Source organism: Megalobrama amblycephala, linkage group LG19 (genome assembly GCF_018812025.1).
Source record: "Megalobrama amblycephala isolate DHTTF-2021 linkage group LG19, ASM1881202v1, whole genome shotgun sequence".
Taxonomy (NCBI): Eukaryota; Metazoa; Chordata; class Actinopteri; order Cypriniformes; family Xenocyprididae; genus Megalobrama; species Megalobrama amblycephala.
This window is the reverse complement of record NC_063062.1, coordinates 20,106,595-20,130,060: the sequence shown is the minus strand read 5'-3', so window position 1 is coordinate 20,130,060 and position 23,466 is coordinate 20,106,595. Positions and strand designations below refer to the sequence as shown.

The 23,466-nt window shown below is 36.4% G+C and overlaps 1 protein-coding gene across 2 annotated transcripts in view; it reads right to left on the bottom strand.

Annotated features, from left to right (window-relative positions):
• LOC125254490 (anoctamin-1) overlaps positions 1 to 23,466 on the bottom strand; it is a 38,364-nt gene that overhangs the window by 11,853 nt on the left and 3,045 nt on the right. The window contains exons 4-23 of one of the 2 annotated variants that reach the window (XM_048169118.1): positions 22,695 to 23,000; positions 20,096 to 20,188; positions 15,500 to 15,642; positions 15,346 to 15,400; positions 13,544 to 13,595; positions 13,345 to 13,400; positions 13,183 to 13,230; positions 12,887 to 12,951; positions 10,683 to 10,817; positions 9,485 to 9,645; positions 9,263 to 9,345; positions 7,994 to 8,005; positions 7,166 to 7,243; positions 6,199 to 6,264; positions 2,743 to 2,817; positions 2,464 to 2,665; positions 2,215 to 2,326; positions 1,421 to 1,478; positions 1,237 to 1,337; positions 858 to 1,009 (exon numbers count right to left, since the gene is read on the bottom strand). In XM_048169118.1, coding sequence (XP_048025075.1) covers positions 858 to 1,009; positions 1,237 to 1,337; positions 1,421 to 1,478; positions 2,215 to 2,326; positions 2,464 to 2,665; positions 2,743 to 2,817; positions 6,199 to 6,264; positions 7,166 to 7,243; positions 7,994 to 8,005; positions 9,263 to 9,345; positions 9,485 to 9,645; positions 10,683 to 10,817; positions 12,887 to 12,951; positions 13,183 to 13,230; positions 13,345 to 13,400; positions 13,544 to 13,595; positions 15,346 to 15,400; positions 15,500 to 15,642; positions 20,096 to 20,188; positions 22,695 to 23,000 — 2,053 coding nt within the window. The remainder of the gene's footprint in view (positions 1 to 857; positions 1,010 to 1,236; positions 1,338 to 1,420; positions 1,479 to 2,214; positions 2,327 to 2,463; positions 2,666 to 2,742; positions 2,818 to 6,198; positions 6,265 to 7,165; positions 7,244 to 7,993; positions 8,006 to 9,262; positions 9,346 to 9,484; positions 9,646 to 10,682; positions 10,818 to 12,886; positions 12,952 to 13,182; positions 13,231 to 13,344; positions 13,401 to 13,543; positions 13,596 to 15,345; positions 15,401 to 15,499; positions 15,643 to 20,095; positions 20,189 to 22,694; positions 23,001 to 23,466) is intronic. The other variant, XM_048169119.1, reaches the window with a different exon arrangement.

Here is a 23,466-nt window from a genome sequence, read left to right as displayed (position 1 = left end):
GCCGCACAGCATAAATCGGCTCATATTTAATTATGCCCCAAAATAGGCAGTTAAAAAAATTAATAAAAAAAAATCTATGGGGTATTTTGAGCTGAAACTTAACAGACACATTCAGGGGACACCTTAGACTTATATTACATCTTGTAAAAAAATGTTCGATGGCACCTTTAATATGCGCTATGAACCACTGATTTGAAACAAAAGATTCATAAAGCTTCAAAGCTTCTTGAAGAGGTATTTTGAAATCGGCCCATCACTAGATATTGTTGAATAAAGTCGTTATTTTTTGGCGCACAAAAGGTATTCTTGTCGCTAAGGTTGAAACACTGTATTCACATGAACTGTTTTAAATACATCTTTAGTAGCTTTCTGACCATTGAAAGTGTTAATTGTCTCACTGGCAATGCAGGCCTCACTAAGCCACTGGATTTCATCAAAAATATCTTAATTTGTTTTCCGAAGAATTTTCATTTTTGGGTGAACTAACCCTTTAAATTTATTATACCTAAAAACAAAAACTGACAAAGCCAACTAAACGGCATTCACAGTTTACTTTCAAAATGTGATGGAGTGTATCATTACATTTTGAAGAACTATTAAAGTACACTGATGAATCATTCACATTAAGATAATGAATGTGTATTAAAAAAAAAATTTTTGGTTTGAGCTTTGAGCCACAACACTGTCATTAAACAGCTAAATAAGTCTTTCAAGTTATGTACCAAGCACATCGTTATGACATCCTGCTAAACATTTTTATGATGCACAGCATTTACAACAAGTAGAATAATGAAAGCGATGCACCAAAAGTTGCTGACATTTGAGCATATTGTTCAGTTTGAGCATGTGGTACTCACCCATCTCCATGTACTCTGGGCTTAAACCCTCATATGGCTCCAGATCATAGTCCAAATCCCAGCGCTGCGGTTCTCGTTTGGAGTCTTTGTCCTCCTCATCTGCCGATCCATCTTTCTCCTCCTTATACGTGCGATACATCTTCTTCAGCTTTCTGTAATGTCAAGCAGAATTTCAGCTCTGCTGTGCCATTTTAAACCAACACTTCCTTCATTACTCACTGTGCACTGCTTTGGTAATGTTAAACAGTGTTTATAATTCAAATTTAATTTAACAAGAGAGTTATGGGCTTTCTTTAATAGACTGGGGGTACATTGTGAAATCAAAGAAAATTAGCAAAGGGACCACAAGGAAGACTTTGCATGTGTGTAAAACACTTACGGAATGGCAATTTCAAACACATTATTCTGAATAAGCTGCTTCCCCAGCATAATGATTCCCAGCTGAATACACACTTCAATAAGACAGCCACCTGGAGAACACTAGACCAAAAACATATGTACATGCAAATAGTTATGTTATGCTAAAACACTGAAGACAAATATATTGTTGTTTTAATAATTACCTCTTCCATGCGGAAATCCTTAAAGACATAAACATAGTCACCAGGACGACCGGCAAACCTAAATTAGCACACCAGAGTTATCAGGGATATTTTAAAATATTCTCTGGTTTAAACAACGCTAAGCCAGAAATTCAGCATTTTGGTGACACTGGCACCACACATACTACACAGTGACCAACTACATTGTAAACTACAACTCAAATACTATTAAGACATACAACACTACATGTAACACACAGACACCACAAAAGAAGTTGTTATAGAATCGTAATTCGCAGCTGGAAATTTATTAATAAAATGTTTTCTTTTCAATTGAGTAGAAAAAAGGAGGTACAAAAGTAATTTAGAGAAAAAAGCTTTCATTTAAGTGCACAACATGAGACTCGTGTACATTATATTAAAAAGCAGGAGAAATATATTGTCGAAAATCAAAATAGAGAATAGAAAAAATAGAAAATTACTGTTTTTCTCTCTATGTAAAAATGTTCTTATGAAACAAATGCTCACTACAAAGTGATATATACAATATAAACAAAATAAATAACATTCTCAACAATGCAGTACACAGGACAGACACACAACACTACAGTATACAGTAAACACACAACACTACAGTAAGACAAACACTACAATATACAATAAACAGTACTACAGTAAGCACACAACTACACTGCAACACACTGGACATGACAAACGGCAACAAAGTACATTATAATAATCCAATTATCATAGCTCGCAACAGAGACGGAACGTCACATTAGTTTGGGTGGGTATGCTAATGGATGCCATTTTACCTGCCCTTAAAGAAGGCCACATAGAAGACAGGTGCAAATGAATTCATGCTCTTCAGCAAAAAAGCTTTCAAGATCACATGCTCCTCAAATGTCGCTTCAGTCTTTGGAATCTCTGTAAGTGCAACATTAACATCATATTGATAATAGTCATCATCGTTAATGCATAATCTTATCTTTTTAGAGTCAGTAAAACATTTTTTTTTCAAATGCAACATGTTTCATCTTTTTGTCAAGTAAACACACACACACCAAGCTCTGTAATCCAGGCCGCTATAGCACCGTAGATCTCATCCAGCACCAGAACCACCAGCAAGTTGATGATGACAGCAGTGGTTGTCACTGTAACACGCACATTAGCCTTGGCCTCGTGATCAGGGTTCATTGACATAACAGCAAACACAATGATGCGGTAGAGAATTACTCCAGACACGGCAGAGAATGTGACCCCAACCTGAGAAAACAGATAAATAACAATTTTGTCAATATAAAAACACTAATGTACATGCTCTTATTAGGAAAGGTACCCACCATAAGGAGGATAGAGGATATGTTGATGCAATATCCTGGCATCCGGTCCGTCCATGACAAAGACTCTGAGGCAAGCTACAAGAACAGCAGCATGTTACTCCATATGCTCACCATATCAGACACTGAATACACTAGCTACTGGGTAAAAAAAAAAATACATAAACAAAATTTTTGCCTGATACTGATAAGCAATAACCAATATGATGGCCCATACTATAAATATACACTATTTTGCCCTTTTTTAAACAGAACATCAACATGTTTCCAAACAAATCTGGCATCAAAACCTTTATAGTGTATTGTTGAAATATGTTAAAGGATTAGTTCACTTCAGAATTAAAATTTCCTGATAATTTACTCACCCCCATGTCATCCAAGATGTTTATGTCTTTCTTTCTTCAGTTGAAAAGAAATTAAGGTTTTTGAGGAAAACATTCCAGGATTTTTCTTCATATAGTGGACTTCACCAGGGTTCAACGGGTTGAAGGTCCAAATTGCCGTTTCAATGCAGCTTCAAAGGGCTCTACATGATCCCAGACTAGGAATAAGGCTCTTATCTAGTGAAATGATCGGTCATTTTCTAAAAATAAATAAAAATGATATACTTTTTAACCACAAATGCTCATCTTGCACTGCTCTGTGATGCGTTACGCATTATGTAATCACATTGGAAAGGTCACGCGTGCCGTTGGCGGAAGTACCGCGGTAGGGCGAAAAACTCATTTTCTCCTCCAACTTCCTCTGTTGGGATCGTGTAGAGTCCTTTGAAGCTGCACTGAAACTGCAATTTGGACCTTCAACCCACTGAACCATATTGAAGTCCACTATATGGAGAAAAATCCTGGAATGTTTTCATGTTTTCCTCAAAAACCTTAATTTCTTTTCGACTGAAGAATGAAAGACAAACATGTTGGATGACATGGGGGTGGGTAAATTATCAGGAAATTTTAATTCTGAAGTGAACTAATGCTATAACTGTTTTTGTAAAAATAATAATAATAATAATAATAATACATATAAAAATGAATAATTAAATAAAATAGTATATAGGAAAAAGAAAAAACTTAAAGAATAAATCCTGTTCACACCAAGATTGATAGCAATAATGATAAATACATTATATTGCCAAAAGTATTGGGACACCCCTCCAAATCATTGAATTCAGGTGTTCCAATCACGTCCATGGCCACAGGTGTATAAAATCAAGCATCTAGGCATGAAGACTGCTTCTACAAACATTTGTGAAAGAATGGGTCGCTCTCAGGAGCTCAGTGAATTCAAGCGTGGTACGTGATAGGTTGCCACCTGTGCAATAAGTCCATTCGTGAAATTTCCTCACTACTAAATATTCCACGGTCAGCTGTTAGTGGTATCATAAAGTGGAAGCAATTGGGAACAACAGCCACGAAGTGGTAGGCCGCGTAAAATCACAGAGCAGGGTCACGCATACTGAGGCGCACAGTGCACAGAAGGGGTTTGGCGGTCGCCAGGAGAATGGTACTTGCCTGACTGCATTGTGCCAAGTGTAAAGTTTGGTGGAGGGGGGGATTATAGTGTGGGGTTGTTTTTCAGGGGTTGGGCTTGAACCCTTAGTTCCAGTGAAAGGAACTCTTAATGCTTCAGCATACCAAGACATTTTGGACAATTTCATGCTCCCAACTTTGTGGGAACTTTGTGGGATGGCCCTTTCCTGTTCCAACATGACTGCGCACCAGTGCACAAAGCAAGGTCCATAAAGACATGGATGAGCGAGTTTGGTGTGGAGGAACTTGACTGTCCTGCACCTCAACCCAAGAGAACACCTTTGGGATGAATTAGAGCAGAGACTGCAAGCCAGGCCTTCTCACCAACATCACTGCCTGACCTCACAAATGAGCTTCTAGAAGAATGGTCAAAAATTACCATAAACACACTCCTAAACCTTGTGGAAAGCCTTCCCAGAAGAGTTGAAGCTATTATAGCTGCAAAGGGTGGGCCAACTCCATTTTAAACCCTACGGATTAAGAATGGGATGTCATTAAAGTTCATGTGCATATAAAGGCAGACGTCCCAAAACTTTTGGCAATATAGTGTATATTAGCATCCACACCAACGTCTGAGCTTTAAATGCTTGAGCTCTTTAAAGTAGAATGGATTCTTATTGGCTGTCAATGATTTTTATTGTTCATCAGCTGTAAATAAAAAAATAGTTCTGAAAGTTATTCTAATGGTATCATTCCACTGTGCCATTACTGTTATAGTTGTGAATTGGACTTCCCTATTCTCATAGAATTAGAACAATTATTAAAACTGTATAGTTATCGTTATCATTATAGTTATCATCCTTGGTGTGAAAGGGCCTTAAGACTGGTTATTATATTCTTCTAATTAGTGGATTTTGCAAAAAAAAAAAAAAAAAAAAAAAAAAATCTATTTAATTTCACAATGTAATGTTAGGAAATGAGATTTACTTACATTTTTTTTACAAAACAAACAAACAAACAAACAAAAAACAGCAGTACACCTACTGGTAAAGTCAACCCATGATTTTCTTGCATATAGCTAAACCATGACATGCATATTTAATTTAGCATTTTTAAAAATATGCATATATTGACCATTACCAATTTGGCTTCCAATTTATGGTGTAATTGGCTATAGTTAAAAATGTAATGCTGTTAAATATTAGTTTTAAAAAATCTACATCTGTGAAGGGATTTAATGTAACATTTAATGTAATGTATCATTTAATGTAAGTAAGGTTGATTTGATTAAAGTGCATGCTGAAGTTAATGAACAGCACGGATACCCCCCCACCCCACCAGACGCAAACACATGAAATCTGAATTAAAACACTACACTCTCTCAGGTACACGCACATAAACAGTGAACATGTGTCTTTGATTAGAGGAAGGACACCACTCTAACTTGCGTGTTTTAATCCAGCTCTGACTCTAATCCTGTATAATCTAGTGTGGAATACCCAGAGAGGTAATCTGCTTTGAGTGCCGTGTGTAGTAAGCGTGTACGCCAGAGATAGTGTTTGAGCGCATACGTGTGTTGTGTGTGTGCGGCGCAGGCCTGACACTACGTACAAGGGCACAGTGACAGTAACAAAAATCCGCAAAATCACATCAAGTGAAATTGCGACCAAACTGCTCATTTCAGACAGGAAAAACAACGTGCCAATGGTTTCTCTGTTGGACTGTGTAATTGATTATCTTATTAATTAAACTGTCTGAAAGAAGAAGAAAAAGATAAGAGAGTGCTATTGTGGAACGAGATAAGGAGAAAGACGGATATGAGTTGGGTGGGCAGGTGGGGTCCGACAGAGGTCAGTGCAGTGATCACTCGGTGACTGACAGCTGAGAACTAACTGCATTATCCCAGAAGCCCCGCCTCTTCTGGTTAAGTTGATTAGCTTGCTCTCTCCTAGACAAACACAGTAAACTCTCAAATTATCTCCCCCCTCCTCACCGGTGACTGCCCTCCTTTAGCAGACAGTAGCTTCTCTCTTCCTTTGTCATCTGTTCCTGCGTCCGGCTAGAACACAGAGCAGAGATTAAAAGCACTGCACACACACACTCATTCTCTCATATCTACTTGGAAATATTTGTGTGATATTCCAGGTATTTCAGCTCAGTGCATTTTTATGCAATAATTAATTTCAAACAAAAATTAAAGACTTCGCCTTGAGATCCTGACTAGTGATTAAGAAGAGCTTGACACTAAAAATGCACTTATATTAACTGAAATAAATGTGTAGGAATGTGTAGAGTATTAGTAAATCCTAATGGGAATTTAAAGGGAATCAAATAAGGTGATTAATTTAAATTACTTAACTTATTGGTAAACACGATTTCACAAAGTACAACAAGTTCCTGGATCAACATGTTTGTTAATCCTGGAATAACATTTCAATCAACAAATCAGATTTGAGGGACATGTTTACAGTCTATGTCAAGTTTAGGTGCTTAGGGATAAATTATGGTTAGGTTTAGTGGTAGGGCTAGGGCTAAGGTTTTGAACGGGAATGCTGTTCCAGGATTAACAAAATAGGTTAATCCAGGAAATTGTCTTGCTTGTCAAAATTATGACAACCTTTAATAATTATATTTTATTTAAAACAACATTTAAATTATTATAAATATTCCAACAGGAATCCTGTACAAATTCCTTCTGAATTTTTGAGTCCAATTATTTGTAAGAAAAAAGAGAGAGAGAAAAAGAGATTCTACATCCTTATTCAGTAGTTTTCCATACACTAAAAGCAGAAATGTATGTATTTATTTAATACAAAAAATTGTATTCCCATGATATATTGGAAATTGTGATTTCCAATTTTGAAAAAGTCTGAAATTGTTCAAATCTTAAAGACATGGAGAAATCATGGAAATTTGTTTTATCATCAACATACATTTTTGTGCGTAATAGTACAGTTTACCTCTTCCTTCTTCTTATTCTTTGCTGCCTTCTCTTTTTTCTTAAGAAGAAAGTCCTCATATGCTGGTCGTAGCTCATTCTGAGATTTAAACATACAAACATACATGTCAAGCTCTGTGATGAAGGACTCCAATGTCAAATCCAACATCACTTCCTCAGAAATGCATAAGAAAAACAGTCTCCATAGAAACAGGACTCACAAACACATGCACAAATAGAAATAATTATCTTGGTTCCGCATTAAATTATTTCTTGTCTTGAGGCAAAGACGCTGATGTGATACAAAATTGCAAGTTCATTAAAAAGCACATAACCCACAGGGCTTTTCTGGGTAAAATGCCGTTATATATAACACACTACTAGACTCAATCTGTTAGACTACCATCCTGTACAAGAGTGGTATATAGTTGCATGTTCAAAACACAATGCTTAAGCTGATATATTTATAATATAAAATGTGTTTCAGGTGACAGGTAGCATTTTCAGCATCACAAATAAGGTCGTGATTATCTGGCAAGTACATTGTGGTCAGGATTATGGCACTGTCTGAGGTTAATGGTATAAAATCACGGTAAAGGATTCGTCGGCACATAGGTTACTACAAAATTAATCCACTGTAAATCTCTCCTCCTCCTATGAATACAGGGTTGATTCATCAAACAGCATCACCATAGACTCAGACGCAAAATTGATCCTCCCGCTGCGCAGAAAATCGGGAGATGGAGCGATGATGAGGATGGGGGGAGTGTGAGGGATGTGGTGAGAAATATGGTGTGCGTTTGAGCATGTCGGAAACAATATAGAAAGAAAGAGCAAGAGATAGGTTTACCTCAGCCCTTTCCTATTGGTGAGCATCAAAGCAAAGAAAACATGGAGTTAGACACACATATTTACAGTGCTTAACATGCGGTGTAATTGAACTTCATTATCGTTCATGTTAGCATGAGGCTTATGATCTCCATGGCGTCTTGTTGAGAGTGCAGTCCTTCATCCACTCAGCTCAATGCTTTAAGCAGAACACAATCTCATTACTCACACATGTCCTGTCACACACACATACACGCCACCCTCTCCCACCACCTTACACAGTACACACACACACACTTTAAACTGAATCAGCTCCCAGGTGAACGATTCAGACCCTCAAGAAGAATGAAAGCTTGAATTTTAATAAAACGAAATGAAGGCCAGGCCTTCATAAGTCAGTGTGAGGGTCTGTTGGAGAGAATTGGCTATTATCTAGCATCATGTTTAACGATGCTTTATAAACCGTGTTGCTTCCAGTGATGTTCATGCTATATTGTAGGCTGTGCATAAAAATGATAATCATGACATGACATGAACCATGAAGCCTCGAGTGGCAACCAAAAGATATGAAAAGAAGACACTAATTTTCAATAAATATTTTATCCATATGAAAGTTATCACTTTTAGCGCATGTTTATTATTGTATCTATATGCTTATGATGCTCATCTCTGCTGATAAATGGTGACAAAATTCCCTTTAAGCAAATATAGTACCATTCAAAAGTTTGCGGTCAGTAAGATTAATACTTATATTTAGTGCAAGGATGTATTACATTGAGAAAAAATGACAGCAAAGACTTTTTATCAAAAAATCCTGAAAAAATGCAGCAAATCAGCATATTAGAATGATTCCTGAAGGATCATGTGACACTGAAGACTGGAGTAATGATGCTGAAAATTCAGCTTTGCATCACAGTAGATTACATTTTAAAATTTATTCAAAACAGTCAAGATTATTTGCACAATATTACTATTTTACTGTATTTTTGATCAAATAAATGCAGCCTTGGTGTGCATAAGAGACTTCTTTCAAAAAATCTAATTGGCCCCAAACTTTTGAATGTAGTATATGCATTTAAAACTAGTAAAAATAAACACTGTGCACACAAGATTTTTGCCCAGTAAAATACTCTCTAGAATAAGAATTCCCCTACTACCAAACTGTATCCAACTAGTAGCAAGTAGCAAATCTTTGCTCATGGCTGTGACTGAACTATAAGCCTATTGGCATAGATATTCTGTGGCTTTGATTGAGTTTCTAGAATTCTCAAATGCTTTGTATTTTACTCACCTCATCATCTTCCATGCCGGTAAGATCCCAGCTGTGCTGTAGACATCTCTGCCTCCTCTTCCAGTGTTCTAGAAACACTGCCGCTAAACACACACACACACACACACACACACACACAATTATCTATTCCTCTTTAAACCACAATTTTTCTTCTCAATATATTATAAATGTACAGTAAACACATAGTTTATCATCAAATGTACATATTCATACAGCTCATACCCCAGAGGGACATAAAGATGGCGAAGCCCACGGTGGCGTGGTTATCAAACAGATAGCTGGCACGTGCAGTACTGCAGATACTGCTCAGCTGCCAGTAATCACATACACGATCACATAGAGGACACATGGTGAAATTAAGACGCTCATCGCACATCTCTTGACTGAAAGAGAGAGAAATTAATTATTGATTAGATAAGAAAAAAAATCAATTTTCTTAGAAAATGTTTTTCTTTTAAAAAAGTTACAGTTGTGCTTTACAAATTTCAGAAAACTGCAAAGCCTGATGAAACATCCCCACAAGGAAAAAGGGTTCATAAAGCAAATAAATCATTCTAATTCAAATGTAAATATTCCAAAATACATATTTTAAAGGTCCCGTTTTTCGTGGTTTTTTGAAGCTTTGATTGTGTTTATAGTGTGCAATATAACATGTGTTCATGTTTCGCGTGTAAAAAAACACAGTATTTTTCACATAATTTACTTATCTGTATACCGCTGTTTCCACTGTCATAAAAACGGGCTTATGACTTCCTTGTTCTATGAAGTCCCTCCTTCAGAAATACGTAACGAGTTCTGATTGTGCCAGCGGTTCCTGTGTTGTGATTCGACAGCAGTTTAGCGCATCTTGCCCGGAAAGGTCACGCCTCTTACCATAACGTGGAGATGCACTCGCTCAGTGTTATTGTAAACATGTCTTTAATTTTACCCTATCAATTTGAGCCGGAATCAGACCCGGTGATTGGACTGCGGGATGAAAATATGCAGGCGACAAACACACTCTACAAACGCAACTCTTGTGTATTCCTGTGGCCGGAGGTTAGTCAAAAAACTGTTTTAGTGACGTCATTAAAGAAGGAAGTAGAGGGGTGTAGTCCAAACTGGCCGTTCGATGTAGGCGACTTCTGTTAAATAAAATATCTTGCTTGGCATTGAACTTTGAGCTTTAAAATTTTACAGATTTTATTTATACTCTAACAACAACATTACACACTAACTAAAGTTTGAAACATGGGATCACGAAGAATGGGACCTTTAAGTTAGGTTAACTTATATTAAGAAAAACAGATTTCAACAGTAAGTCTCCACAAAGAAAATGGCTTAATGTACACTCTAAATAAAGTCTTACTAAAAATCTGTAAGGGTTAGATTTAGGGTTAGAAAAAAAAAACACCCCACCATGATAGAAGATTGTGTTTACCTGGCCACATTGGTGTCTACGGTGAAGCAGCCATACAGGAATACTGCGACTCCTAAAGCTGAGGCAGGAATCAGCAGCTGTGTGTACACTCCCAACCAGGCAAAATACAGGCCAATCTTCTCTCCAAAGTACTTCCTGTTAAATACAGGTAAACGGGTTACAAAACTGTCACAAATTTGACAAGGTAAACAACCACCGTTCAAAAAACGACTGCATGAAATGTGAACCTGCAGAAATCCAATGCCATTCACAAAGTTTTACACATCGCACATTAAAACATTTGGGCTATTTTGATTATGCTTTCAGCAACCAATAAAATTCGCAGCTTCATTTTGCCATATTCAAGTACATTCCGGAGTTTCTCCCCCATATTCAGCTCAGACAATGTCAAACAGTATGTAGACTCCATGTGAGCCAACTAATAAGTTATACATTTACTAAGTAATCTTCCTATTGTACTGTCAAAGGCATGCTATCTGCAGTTCACAGCATACATACTGTAGTATACAGTGGGCACGTATTTAATATATGCAATATCCAAAAGGCATATTAAATTCACCAGATGCGATTCATATTCCATTTCAGCTTTCATTTCCATTTTTAGGTCATTTAATAATGTTTTATTATGTTGAAAATTTAATCTATACTTGTTTGATGAGCATCTCACTTTGAATGTGATGTAGTTTCTGCGGCACTAGAGGCACCTAGCGCAATCACAAAAATAAAGCATATTTTGCAAACGCCCCTTTCGCACACATGTCTCATGTAAAATTAGGCTACTTTTAATAGAAGGTCCAACTGTGTTGCTATGTGGCATGAGTAAGCAATTGAGTAGGGAAACATTCTGTCTAGAGCGAACGTGAATGTCTCTCTTATAATAAACCCATCCAACATATGTACACCAGACGTTTTTATTTAGACATGCCATAACTATTTGTCAACACTGGACACATCAAAGTAAACTTCATAAACTGGTACATTTAACTTTCTGAACGGGTGAATGATGATGCTGTATGGTATTGTAGTGTAGTGTCCATTGAATCGCAATGCTCTGTTCATGACCTGTTTAATCTTTGAAGGTCTAAATGCAGGGAAATTTGGCTAGCTCTTCTGTACCCAAAGCTGAATGTCTTTTCCCATGTAACACGGTGGCTAAACACCCTCTGGCTCCACCTGCTGCAGTAGCCACGCCCCAAACTCTTGCTATAGGTTGAGCTGGAAAAAGACTGACAGATCTGAGCAGAACGCTCTCAACAGCGTTGTTTCCATCCACCTATTTTTATGCGCATTTTAGGATATAATAAAAGCTGAATGGAAACACCAAGAAGCGCATAAATTCTAAAACCGATAAGAAAACATTGACAAACTATGATGGAATCATTTACCGAATAAATTCCTTGATGCACATCAAAAAAGTCATGTGACTTTGCATAAGAGGATGGCATAACTGGACTAATCAGCAGACAGCATTGCATGGCATCTGAAATGTTGTTTTTGGAAATGCCTTAGCCAAAGTCTGTCGTCAAAGTGGCTCGTTATAATCGTCTTTCAGAACTGTCTTAAATGTCAGCATTCCCAAACAGCAGGCATCCGGCTCTGAACACAAGATAACATCACCATGCTTATTGCGTTTCGTGTGCGTGCTCTGAGGAGCTACTAATTTAAGATGTATTCCAAAAAAGACCCACAGTGGCTTCTCCTATTGCAGGTAGTGATAATTGGCACCAGTTTATCAGGAAGTGACAATTTTGTTCTCTTTGTCTCCCTGGATGGAAATGCTGTTTTATTCACAAATGTTTTATACAATATTTCAATTTTGCACACAAGTTAAATTTGCAACTTTGGATGGAAACATAGCTAATATGTCAGTGTTTAATGTCTCCATTGGAAACTGGGTTAAGTATTTAACATTAAAAAAAAAAAACTTACATACTTCACTTTTAAGTAGCCATTTTGGGATAGACAGTGGGATTTTTTTCAGGTGTTTTATCACCTGCCAAGTGAAAATCTTAAAAGATACCGAGAAGTGACACATCTCTCTTTAACAAGCCATATGCTTTGAAGTAGAACTATTTTTAACAGTCTGCAAAGGTACACACACACATATGACAGTTCTCATAAAGGAAAACCAGTCAATAACCATCTGGGTACTGAATAAAATCTTTCACAGAACCAGATGTAGTGAAGTATATCATTTCTGATACCTGATAAGGTCCATTGGCTGAAATTTGTAGAAAGCGCCATAATTGGCCCATTCCTCATGCAACATCTGCAATACACACAAATATCACTCTATATTATATTATATTAACTCTTATATTAACTTTTTAGCTTTTCTATTACAAAACCCATATTCTTTGCATCTTGTTAGACAAAGACCCACACACACATCTTACTGGAATAAGCTGCTTATTGCCATTTTATCAATAAAAACAAAGGTTATGCTAAATGTCACCGTATGACACACTGCTATCCAATCAGAGCAAGCTGCAGGACTCACCTGTCTGTCGTTGCGATTCTCTCTATCTTCTGAGCTGTCAAAGTCTCCCTGCAGCAATGACAACACACACAGAGCTCTACCCAAACTTCATCACACATTTACACTAAACTAACAGACAAATTACAAATCAGCTTCAAATAAACTAGGTAAAATGCAACTTACATCATGTAGAGGGAAGGCGGAATCATAAACCCCTTTGGCTAGCAGTGACGAAATGCCTGAGACAGAAATCAGAGAGAATTTCAATATATGTAGTAAAAATAATTAATGAAACAAACTAAATCAGTTAGTTAAACAATCCAAATTAAAAGAGCATAGTTCAATTGTTTAAATTGTTGCAACTGCATCTCCAGGAACATACCCATGGTTTGACAGGTCTGTGTGCAGGCTGTGCGCCTCAAAATTTCATAAACCTATGAGAGTGAGGACACAACACAAAAATACACTATCGTTCAAAATTCAGGTCAGTAAGGATTTTTAATCTTTTTGAAAAGGTCTCTTCTGCTCACCAAGGCTGCATTTATTTGATCAAAATACAGTAAAAACAGTAATATTGTGAAATATTATTATAATTTAAAATGGCTGTTTTGTATTTGAATATATTTGATCCTTGATATTATCGACCATTGATTATGATCAGATATCATTATAATATTCTGCTCAAGAAACATTGATGTGGTGCTTAATATATTTGTCAAAACTTTGACTTTTTTTTTTCAGGATTCTTTGATGAATAGAAAGCTCACAAGAATAGCATTTATTTGAAATGGAAATCTTTTGTAATATAAATGTCTTTACTGTCACTTTTTAGAAATTTAATGCATCCTTGCTGACTAAAAGTGTTAATTTTTTTCAAAAAATTAAAGATCAATTAAAATTAAATTAAAGTCCAATTTTGTCCTATCATGGCTACTCTTTCAATATAATGAAGGTGAATGAGGATTGGACCAAATGACCAAAAATGACTATAAAACCTATATAACCTAAATAACTTTGGGTTAGTTCACCCAAAAATGAAAATTATCCCATGATTTACTCACCCTCAAGCCATCCTAGGTGTATATGACTATATTCTTTCAGACAAACACAATCAGAGATATTTAAAAAAATATTCTGGCTCTTCCAAGCTTTACAAGGGCAGTGAATGGGGGACCCAATTTTGAAGCAAAAAAAGTGCATCCATCTATCGGTATAATACTCCACATGACTCTGGGGGTTTCATAAAGGCCTTCTGAAGTGAAGCAATGGGATTAATACCTTGAGTAACTCCTGACCCGACGCATGATGTAATGACGAAAGCGGAAACACAGAGGATAGATCAAAACAAAACACCAGTCATGAATTAGAAGTCTAAAATGAGAAATTTTAAAGAGAAATGTCAGAGGATCTCGATATAAGAAAAGAGGAGCTTGAGGTTGTTGCACAGCCGTATTTGTTTAAATCACGAGAGGCATCTAAGCTTATGCTACTACTACATCCTACGTCATACACAGCGTCAAGGGTTACTCTTTTGGCGTTAGTCAGTATGCGTACAGTCAACTTCCGGAAGCTAGTTATTTTAAATTATACATTTTTAAATATGGATATTTTTCTTACAAAAACCCATCGCTTCGCTTCAGAAGGCCTTTATTAAAAATTGTGCCCCCCATTCACTGCCATTATAAAGCTTGGAAGAACCAGGATATTTTTAAATATATCTCCGATTGTGTTTGTCTGAAAGAAGTCATATACACCTTGGATGGCTTGAGGGTGAGTAAATCATGGGATAATTTTTGGGTGAACTATCCCTTTAACCAGTTAAGTTATTAAATTAATATTCAGCTTAGTTCTCTTGGGCATGTTCATGCGAGTCCATTAGCAAATGCATAATTCATAGAAAAACTGTTCTTTTCAGTAAATCAGCCCACAAAACTGGTCTGAATGAATAATTTTTGAGTTCACTGATATACATTTTTGTCTGCTATTGTATGGCACAAATTGGTATAGTTTTATGATACTTTTATGGTGCTTTTCTGTCATTTTTGAAGCTTGAAAGCTCCAGTCCCCAATTCTTGTAACTGTACGGGGAGAAAAATGGATCATTCAAAATGTCTCCTTTGTGTGTTTGCAATGACATAACGGTGAATAAATAACATAATTTTCATTTATGGGTTCCATACTCACAATTCGACCTCGTATTGCATTGCTGAACAAGCTGTTTTTTGACTTTATATCAAATCTGCAAAATAAAAGAAAAACAATAAGGCCAATGTGTGGGTTTACCATTTGTAAATGCGCTTTTATGATAGTCTGGCTGTCTGCAAGCGCTGGCACTCACAGGTGTAGCTTGTCTCTGCTGAACGGTTGGGATAGGACACGTGTGCGTGGGTCCTGGGGCTCTGGTACGCCCGGCTGGAACGGCTGATTGATCTTCGTCCAAAACGAGCTTATGAGCCCCGTCTTCTCTTTCAGTCGATACGTCTGGAAAAACAAGCATAAGGGAACTGAAATTAAAGAGAGATTACTCCATTTATATCCAGAGCTAAAGACAGACGAGACACACTAAGAGTTGAGACCAGGGTCAGATGATGTGACACCACAAGTGTAGAGTGGGAATATCTTGATTTGAAGGCAAACAGAAGCACATGTAGGATGTGGGTCCATATGTTTCAATAGCTAATCCACCATTATCAGATTATATCATTCAATACAACTCACAACCTCAAAGGACAAATCATTCTTTCAGGATGAAAGCCAAATCTAAATGTATGGGGAAACACAACGCTAACAAGTATACGGCCTATATGACAAATGTCCCTTGCAGGAATTTGAAAACATTTTACAAGTAATCGGCTTGTTGACAGTATAATCAGATCACTTTTTTTTTTCTCTGCAGTGTTCAGACTTTAAGAATTGACTTTTGGCATTACAACTGCTCTTAGACCGCGCCAACCCGGAGCACTTACAAAGACGATCATGGAGCCAAAGCTCTTAACACGAAAAAACATGACACTCACGGGCTGTGCCAGTGTCCATACTTGGGGTGACTATGAAGTCTGTACTGCTTGGACTGACACCAGTGAAAGAATTGTTTCTTATCATTGACATTAGCTTATTGCAAACTCCAAATTTCATGTCTCCTTGCACTTGGATGGACACATACACAAACAAATATGTCAAAATACCCGCCTCATCAAGTATTCTCGTAAACACAGTTGGTTAAGTCTTAAACAGTTGAGAAAGAAATCGGATGTGTATCAGACTGTTGGATCCGTGCACTAGGTCTTAAAGTTACAGCAGTCTATAAATACCTGCTGTTGTCTATATGTCATTAATGTTAATCAAACAACAATGCACAGCTTTAACAAAGATTAAACTATATTAAAGGTGCCCTAGAACTTTTTTTTAAAAGATGTAATATAAGTCTAAGGTGTCCCCTGAATGTGTCTGTGAAGTTTCAGCTCAAAATACCCCATAGATTTTTTTTTAATTCATTTTTTTAACTGCCTATTTTGGGGCATAATTATAAATGAGCCGATTCAGGGTGTGTGGCCCTTTAAGTCTCGTGCTCCACGCCCCAAGAGCTCGCGCTTGCCTTGAACAACATAAAGAAAAGTTCAAACAGCTAATATAACCCTCAAAATGGATCTTTACAAAGTGTTCGTCATGCAGCATGTCTAATCGCGTAAGTACAGTGTTTATTTTGATGTTTACATTGATTCTGAATGAGATTGAGGCTGTGCTCCGTGGCTAACGGCTAATGCTACACTGTTGGAGAGATTTATAAAGAATGAAGATGCGTTTATGAATTATACAGACTGCGAGTGTTTAAAAATGAAAATAGCGACGGCTCTTGTCTCCGCGGATACAGTAATAAACGATGGTAACTTTAACCACATTTAACAGTACATTAGCAACATGCTAACGAAACATTTAGAAAGACAATTTACAAATATCACAAAAAATATCATGTTATCATGAATCATGTCAGTTATTATCGCTCCATCTGCCATTTTTTGCTATTGTCCTTGCTTGCTTATCTAGTTTGATGATTCAGCTCTGTACATCCAGACGTTCTGCCCTTGTCTAATGCCTTTCATAATGTTGGGAACATGGGCTGGCATATGCAAATATTGGGGGCGTACACCCCGACTGTTACGTAACAGTCGGTGTTATGTTGAGATTCGCCTGTTCTTCGGAGGTCTTTTAAACAAATGAGATTTATATAAGAAGGAGGAAACAATGGAGTTTGAGACTCACTGTATGTCTTTTCCATGTACTGAACTCTTGTTATTTAACTATGCTGAGGTAAATTCAATTTTTGAATCTAGGGCACCTTTAAATTTATACAGTGAACACTAAGTGTTATTTTACATTTAACTATTACATTTCTTTACCTGAAATGAATACTACAGTTAGACCTTACATAATTTGTAACTTTGTTATATTGTGTTTATCTATTATTAATAATGTTTGAACTTTATTAGTTAGGCAAATAGTCTTTGCTGTGGTATCAGATTACTTAAAGTGTGCTTTAAGTAATAAATGGAAAGCAGTTACCCCCACACCCCCAAAATATTTTTTTTTCTTGCTGATCCAAAAAATTATCCGGTCCGTGACTCATAAACCGTAATATGATCCGAACTGTGATCCGTTGAACCACATATGTAAGGTTTTGGTTTTGCATATTTGCTCTGATGGTTATTGTTTCTTTGGTGATCAACACCTTTACATTCACCAATGCAATGTGAAATAACCTGATATTGTACCTAGACTGGAAGAGACCAAGCATTGCAGCATGACAGTTTGAATCTGTGTCAGAACAACAGGTCAGTCAGCAGTTAGTTAGAAGTGAGATTTCAGCACAGTATAATGGGTCAAACTTCATATTCTACTTTATTTTCAATATATTGGTTTAAAAACTAACACTGCACATATTGGAATAGCAAAATCATTTTAAATTCATAATTAGAAACAAAAGGTGATTTTAAATAAGTCTGTAGAGCCATTATGAACTGGCTTTGACAAAATGTCAGAAGTTAATTTAATATATAAATACATTTGTAATCATCAATTCATGATATTTGTGAATAAATACACTATTTTTTAAGTTTTTTTTTAAGTTTTTGAAAGTTCTCATAAGCTCACCGAGACTACCTTTATTTGTTAAAAAATACAATAAATCAGTAACATTGTGAAATATTACAGTTTTAAATAATGTATTTTATGATATATAAATCATATTATATAATTCCTTAATTTTTATTAATTCCTTTGATGGCAAAGCTGAATTTTCAGCATCACTACTCCAGTCTTTAGTGTCACATGATCCTTCAGAAATCATTCTAATATGCTGATTTGCTGCTCAAGAAACATTTCTTATTATCAATTTTGAAACGGTTGTGCTAAATGGCTCCAGGGGCTTAATAAAGGCCTTCTGAAGTGATGTGTTTTTGTAAGAAAAATGTCTATATTTATAGATTATAACTTAGCTTAGACTATAGACTTTGGTAACATCTGTCTGCGGGTTCACGAGAGTCGAGTTTCGGCGTATGACGTAGGATGTAGGAGTAGCATAAGCTTACACTCTAAAAAATGCTGGGTTAAAAACAACCCAAGTTGGGTTGAAAATGGACAAACCCAGCGATTGGGTTGTTTTAACCCAGCGGTTGGGTTAAGTTTTATTTAAACCAACTATTGTTTAAAAATTAAGATTAAAATGAACCCAAAATAGTTGGGAAATTAAAAACCAGATGCAATTAGAGGCAACAATAATAGACAAAAGGTGAATGTTTATTAATAAGCTTTAATATTGTATTAATATAAATTTAATAGTTTAATAGTTTATTAATATAAATGTATTAATAAGCAATTTAATAAATGTTTATTGTTTAATAATTATTCATTGAACATTAATAAATGTTAATTTGCAACATACTTTGGGTTAATTTTAATTAAGCAATACAGTAATTTTTAAACAATAGTTGAGTTAAATAAAACTACCCAGCAGGTTGGGCAAACATTTAACCCAACCGCTGGGTTAAAACAACCTAATTGTTGGGTTTGTGAATTTTCAACCCAACTTGGGTTGTTTTTAACCCATAATTTTTTAGAGTGTAGGTGAGAGTAGGTTCAAACAAATAGGACTGAGCAACAAACTCAAGATCCTCTGTCATTTCTCTTTAAAAATTCTCAATTTTCAGTGTTTTGTGTTTTACTCCATCCTCTGCATTTCCCCGTTTGTCAATACGTCATGCGTCAGGTCAAAGTTCCACTGGAATCGACTCGCATACGGAAGCCAGTGATATAGTTTATAACGTTATAAATATGGATATTTTCTTACAAAAACGCATTGCTTCACTTCAGAAGGCATTTATTAACTCAGTGGAGCCGTATTTTTATGATGGATGGATGTGCTTTTTTGGGCTTCAAAATATAGGTTACTATTCACTCCCATTATAAAGCTTGGAAGAGCCAGAATATTTATAGCGCCGAGAACACTCTTCTTTTGACTGAAAGAAGAGTGTTATATACACCTAGGATGGCTTGAGGGTGAGTAAATTTTTTTTGGGTGAACTAACCCTTTAAGTAATCTTAGGAAATCTTTCCTGTGAATTCATGAACAAAAGTTCAATATAAAGATCAGTACTGTAGCAAAGCAAGGTTGGGTTTAATTACCAGAGAACACATATAAGTTGCATTGGATAAAAGGTTCTGTCAAATGCATACATGTAAACTGTATATCCATACATGTTTTCTGTGTGCCTGTTTGAGAGAGACCAGACTTAAAATTAGGTCCCCGAGAGCTTTATAAGTGTCACAAATTATAACACACTGTATCACAGCTTTATATTTTATTCTCAAATGCAGCCTTTTTATGTGTTTGTTTCCCCTTTAGAATGATTTTCTATTAGAAAGATTTATAGTGACTCACCTTTTTAGTGGGCACTCTGATCTTAAGAAGTTCTGCTTCACGACTGAGAACAGACCAGGGAACATGAAGACGAGTAAACCGGACTGTCCTCATCTTGAAAGAAGATGATAGAAAGAAACGGCATATGTTTAAAGAGTAAAGCACAATTGAATAATGCAGTTCATGTCACTTTGGTTTGCAGGATGCAAATGAAAATTTAGTTCAAGATAAGGTCATTTAGCAGTCTTCATTAACACAAGCAGAGGTGCAATCACACACACAGTCTATAAGAAGCAGCTGTTACTAAAATGGTCTTATTCAGCGTGGATGAGTGACACACACACACAAACACATCAAACACAAACACCTCTGGCAATGAGGATCAACCATAATCTGCCTTTGGGATGGAGACAGCAGCACTCAAATTTAATCCACACCAACATAACACAACTGATCTACCACCATCACACCACCAACAATCAAACACACCCACGTCACAGCTTTCACTCAGGATTTTGCTCTCATCAGTCAATCTTTATGCTAAATTAAATGAGCCCTGGGGCCAATATTAGATCTATACAGACATAAAACATAGGAACATGCCTTTGCGGTTTAGAATTGATTATAGTTAGCTAAGCAATAAGCAACATACTTGCAAGTATACAGCATGGTAGTATTTGTAGTTTTGAATTTAATATATGCTGATTAATTAAATAATGGGTTCTTTATGCAAAATATAGTTAAATATATAATTAAAATATCCGGACATTTCTTTCTAAATAATTCACCCATATAGCATGTAGTGTAATTTAAGGTTTACTCAAACCTGCATAACAATAAGAACTATATTTGGATTCATGAGGGTATTTCCTGAGTATAAGCTATTTTTGTGGGAAAAAGCTGCATGAGTCAACCAATCTACTCCTATTCAGAAATACTAAGCTCTCCCTGCTTCGACTTGGGAAAATCCATGATGCAGGGGGAACCGATCATTAGTTTTGACAACCACAGTTGTGTCTTTCTCAAATATCTTGCCTGGGGGCTACTACTGCGGCACTGCAGGAAAAAAATGCTTTCTGGCAGCTGTTAACTAGTATTAGAATATGCCGCATTGCTTGAAAATGAGAACTAGCTCCCCCTTTAAACAAGATAGACTTTTCTTAGTGTGGGAGGGTTTGGGGTTTTCTAAACTGGGTCTCCAATTCTTAAGTTCCAAGGTTACCTTGGGAATCTTTTGATTGTGCTCATTCTGTTAGTACTCAAAACTGAGCTCATCCCTGATTATTCATGGCTCAACACATGAGATGATGATACATTGATGTGTTTGCCCAGGAAACTGATATAGAGACATGCATGGCCAGACAAGAACACACATAGGCTATGTTCAGAATAGCATACTATTATGTTTGTAAAAACACTGAATTCCACAATACACTTCAACTTCCATAACCAAATGATAAATAAACTGGAAGTAACAGTATGATTATACCTTTTTCTTGCCTTGTTATTTGATCAAACCAATTGAATTTTAAGACATTTTACACAAGAAGTATATTTATAAAAATAAAAAAAAAGAAGAAAAACAGCCCCTTTTAATTTTCAAAATGATAACTGGACACCACTTGTGAAATTATATACACTACTGTTCAAAAGTTTAGGGTCAGCAATTAACCCCCCCCCCAAAGAAAACCCAACATATTTATTCAACAAGGATGTGTTTAATGTAAAAAATGTATAATTTCTATTTTAAATGAATGCTGTTCTTTTCAAATCCAAGATTGAATCCACATTAGAACGATTTCTCAAGGATCATGTGACTGAATAATCACAGGAATAAATTTGATTTTAAAACAAAAACGAAATTTTAATACAAATAATTTTAATTGTAATAATATTTTACAATATTACTGTCTTTGCTGTACTTTTGATCAAATAAATCCAGTCTTGGTGAGGGACTTCTTTCAAAACTGACCACAAAGTTTTATATGTATATAACTGAGTATATGTATCTAATGAGATCATATGACAAAAATGTAACATACTAATGCATTTGCATAATGCATTCTTTTTCACATATTATTTAAGAATTAAAAATAATAGGCAGTATATTGTGTAGTATTGCAGTGAGCTAGTATTCAGTTCTGAACATAACCATACACATACATCAGAGTTGTCAAATGTACTGACTTCGGTACTAATCAGTACTGAAATTTTAAAAATGTGACGCTTTGAGTGCTGCTGAGTGGATTCGTAAACACCTCTGATTGGCCATTGTGTTCACACGCTCATCGGATATGTCTGTGATTGGCTACAATGATCAACACACGGAAGCGTTTGAAACTAAGCATCTATCAGCGGGCTGGTTCGCAATAGACGCCTGCTTTCAAATGCTCCTGTGTGTATCTGTGTAAGCGCTTAGTGAAGAGCTTCATTGATGACTATTTTCAACATGTTTTTGAAGCGTTGATCATTGTAGCCAATCACAGACATATCTGTTGAGCGCGTGAATTCAATGGCCAATCAGAGGTCAGCAGCGCTCAAAGTGTCACATTTCTTAAAATTTCACTAGAGACTAGATACCGAAGTCGGTACTTTTGACAGCTATAACATACACACAAACCTCTTTGTCATGTTCAATCTCCAAGCCTTCCTCCTGAAGTCTTCTTTCAAATTCCTCCCTGATTTTATTTTTTAGTCCATTGGCGGGTTCCATCTCAAGCCCCGCCTCCAGCACCGCCTCCGAAATTTCACCCTTCGTACTCCTGCGTGAAGGGGTGGGGCTTTGAGATGGCACGTTACCGTTAGAGACAACAGAGAGGCGGTGTTGGAACTGACGTCTCTTGCAGTGATAAACAAGAACGTAGTCCACTCTTCTTCGGCCATCTGCAAAACACAGCCCTCCTCCTGGACCAGGGCCTGGCTCCACCTGAAAACACACACAAGCAGTAACATCTAGACACATCTGCATGGCTTCACAGAGAAAGGCAGTGCATTACAGATTCCTGGAGCTCTCTCAAAGCTGCATAGCCTTTAGTTGGCAGTTTCAGCAAAAAAACTGAGGATCTGGGTCATCCACTGATCACTGGCTGGTGGTTCAAAGCAGTTGGATGTTTCCTGTCATACTCATGTTTGATTAGAATTCTGCTTTTGAGCAAGGTGCATAACTAGGACGATCCCTGTGGTTGGCAAATTAATAGATAAGTGCGTCAGCTGAAATTGCCAAATGTGGTTTACATAATGCTCTCTCGACACTACAGGAACAACCCCTAAAAATATTATGTTTGAAATATATACCATAATATATTTCCCCAAGATAAAAATGACAAAAAGGAACTTATAAAACATATTATTTTTTACATTGTGATTTTTTTTTACATTGTGTGTATACACAC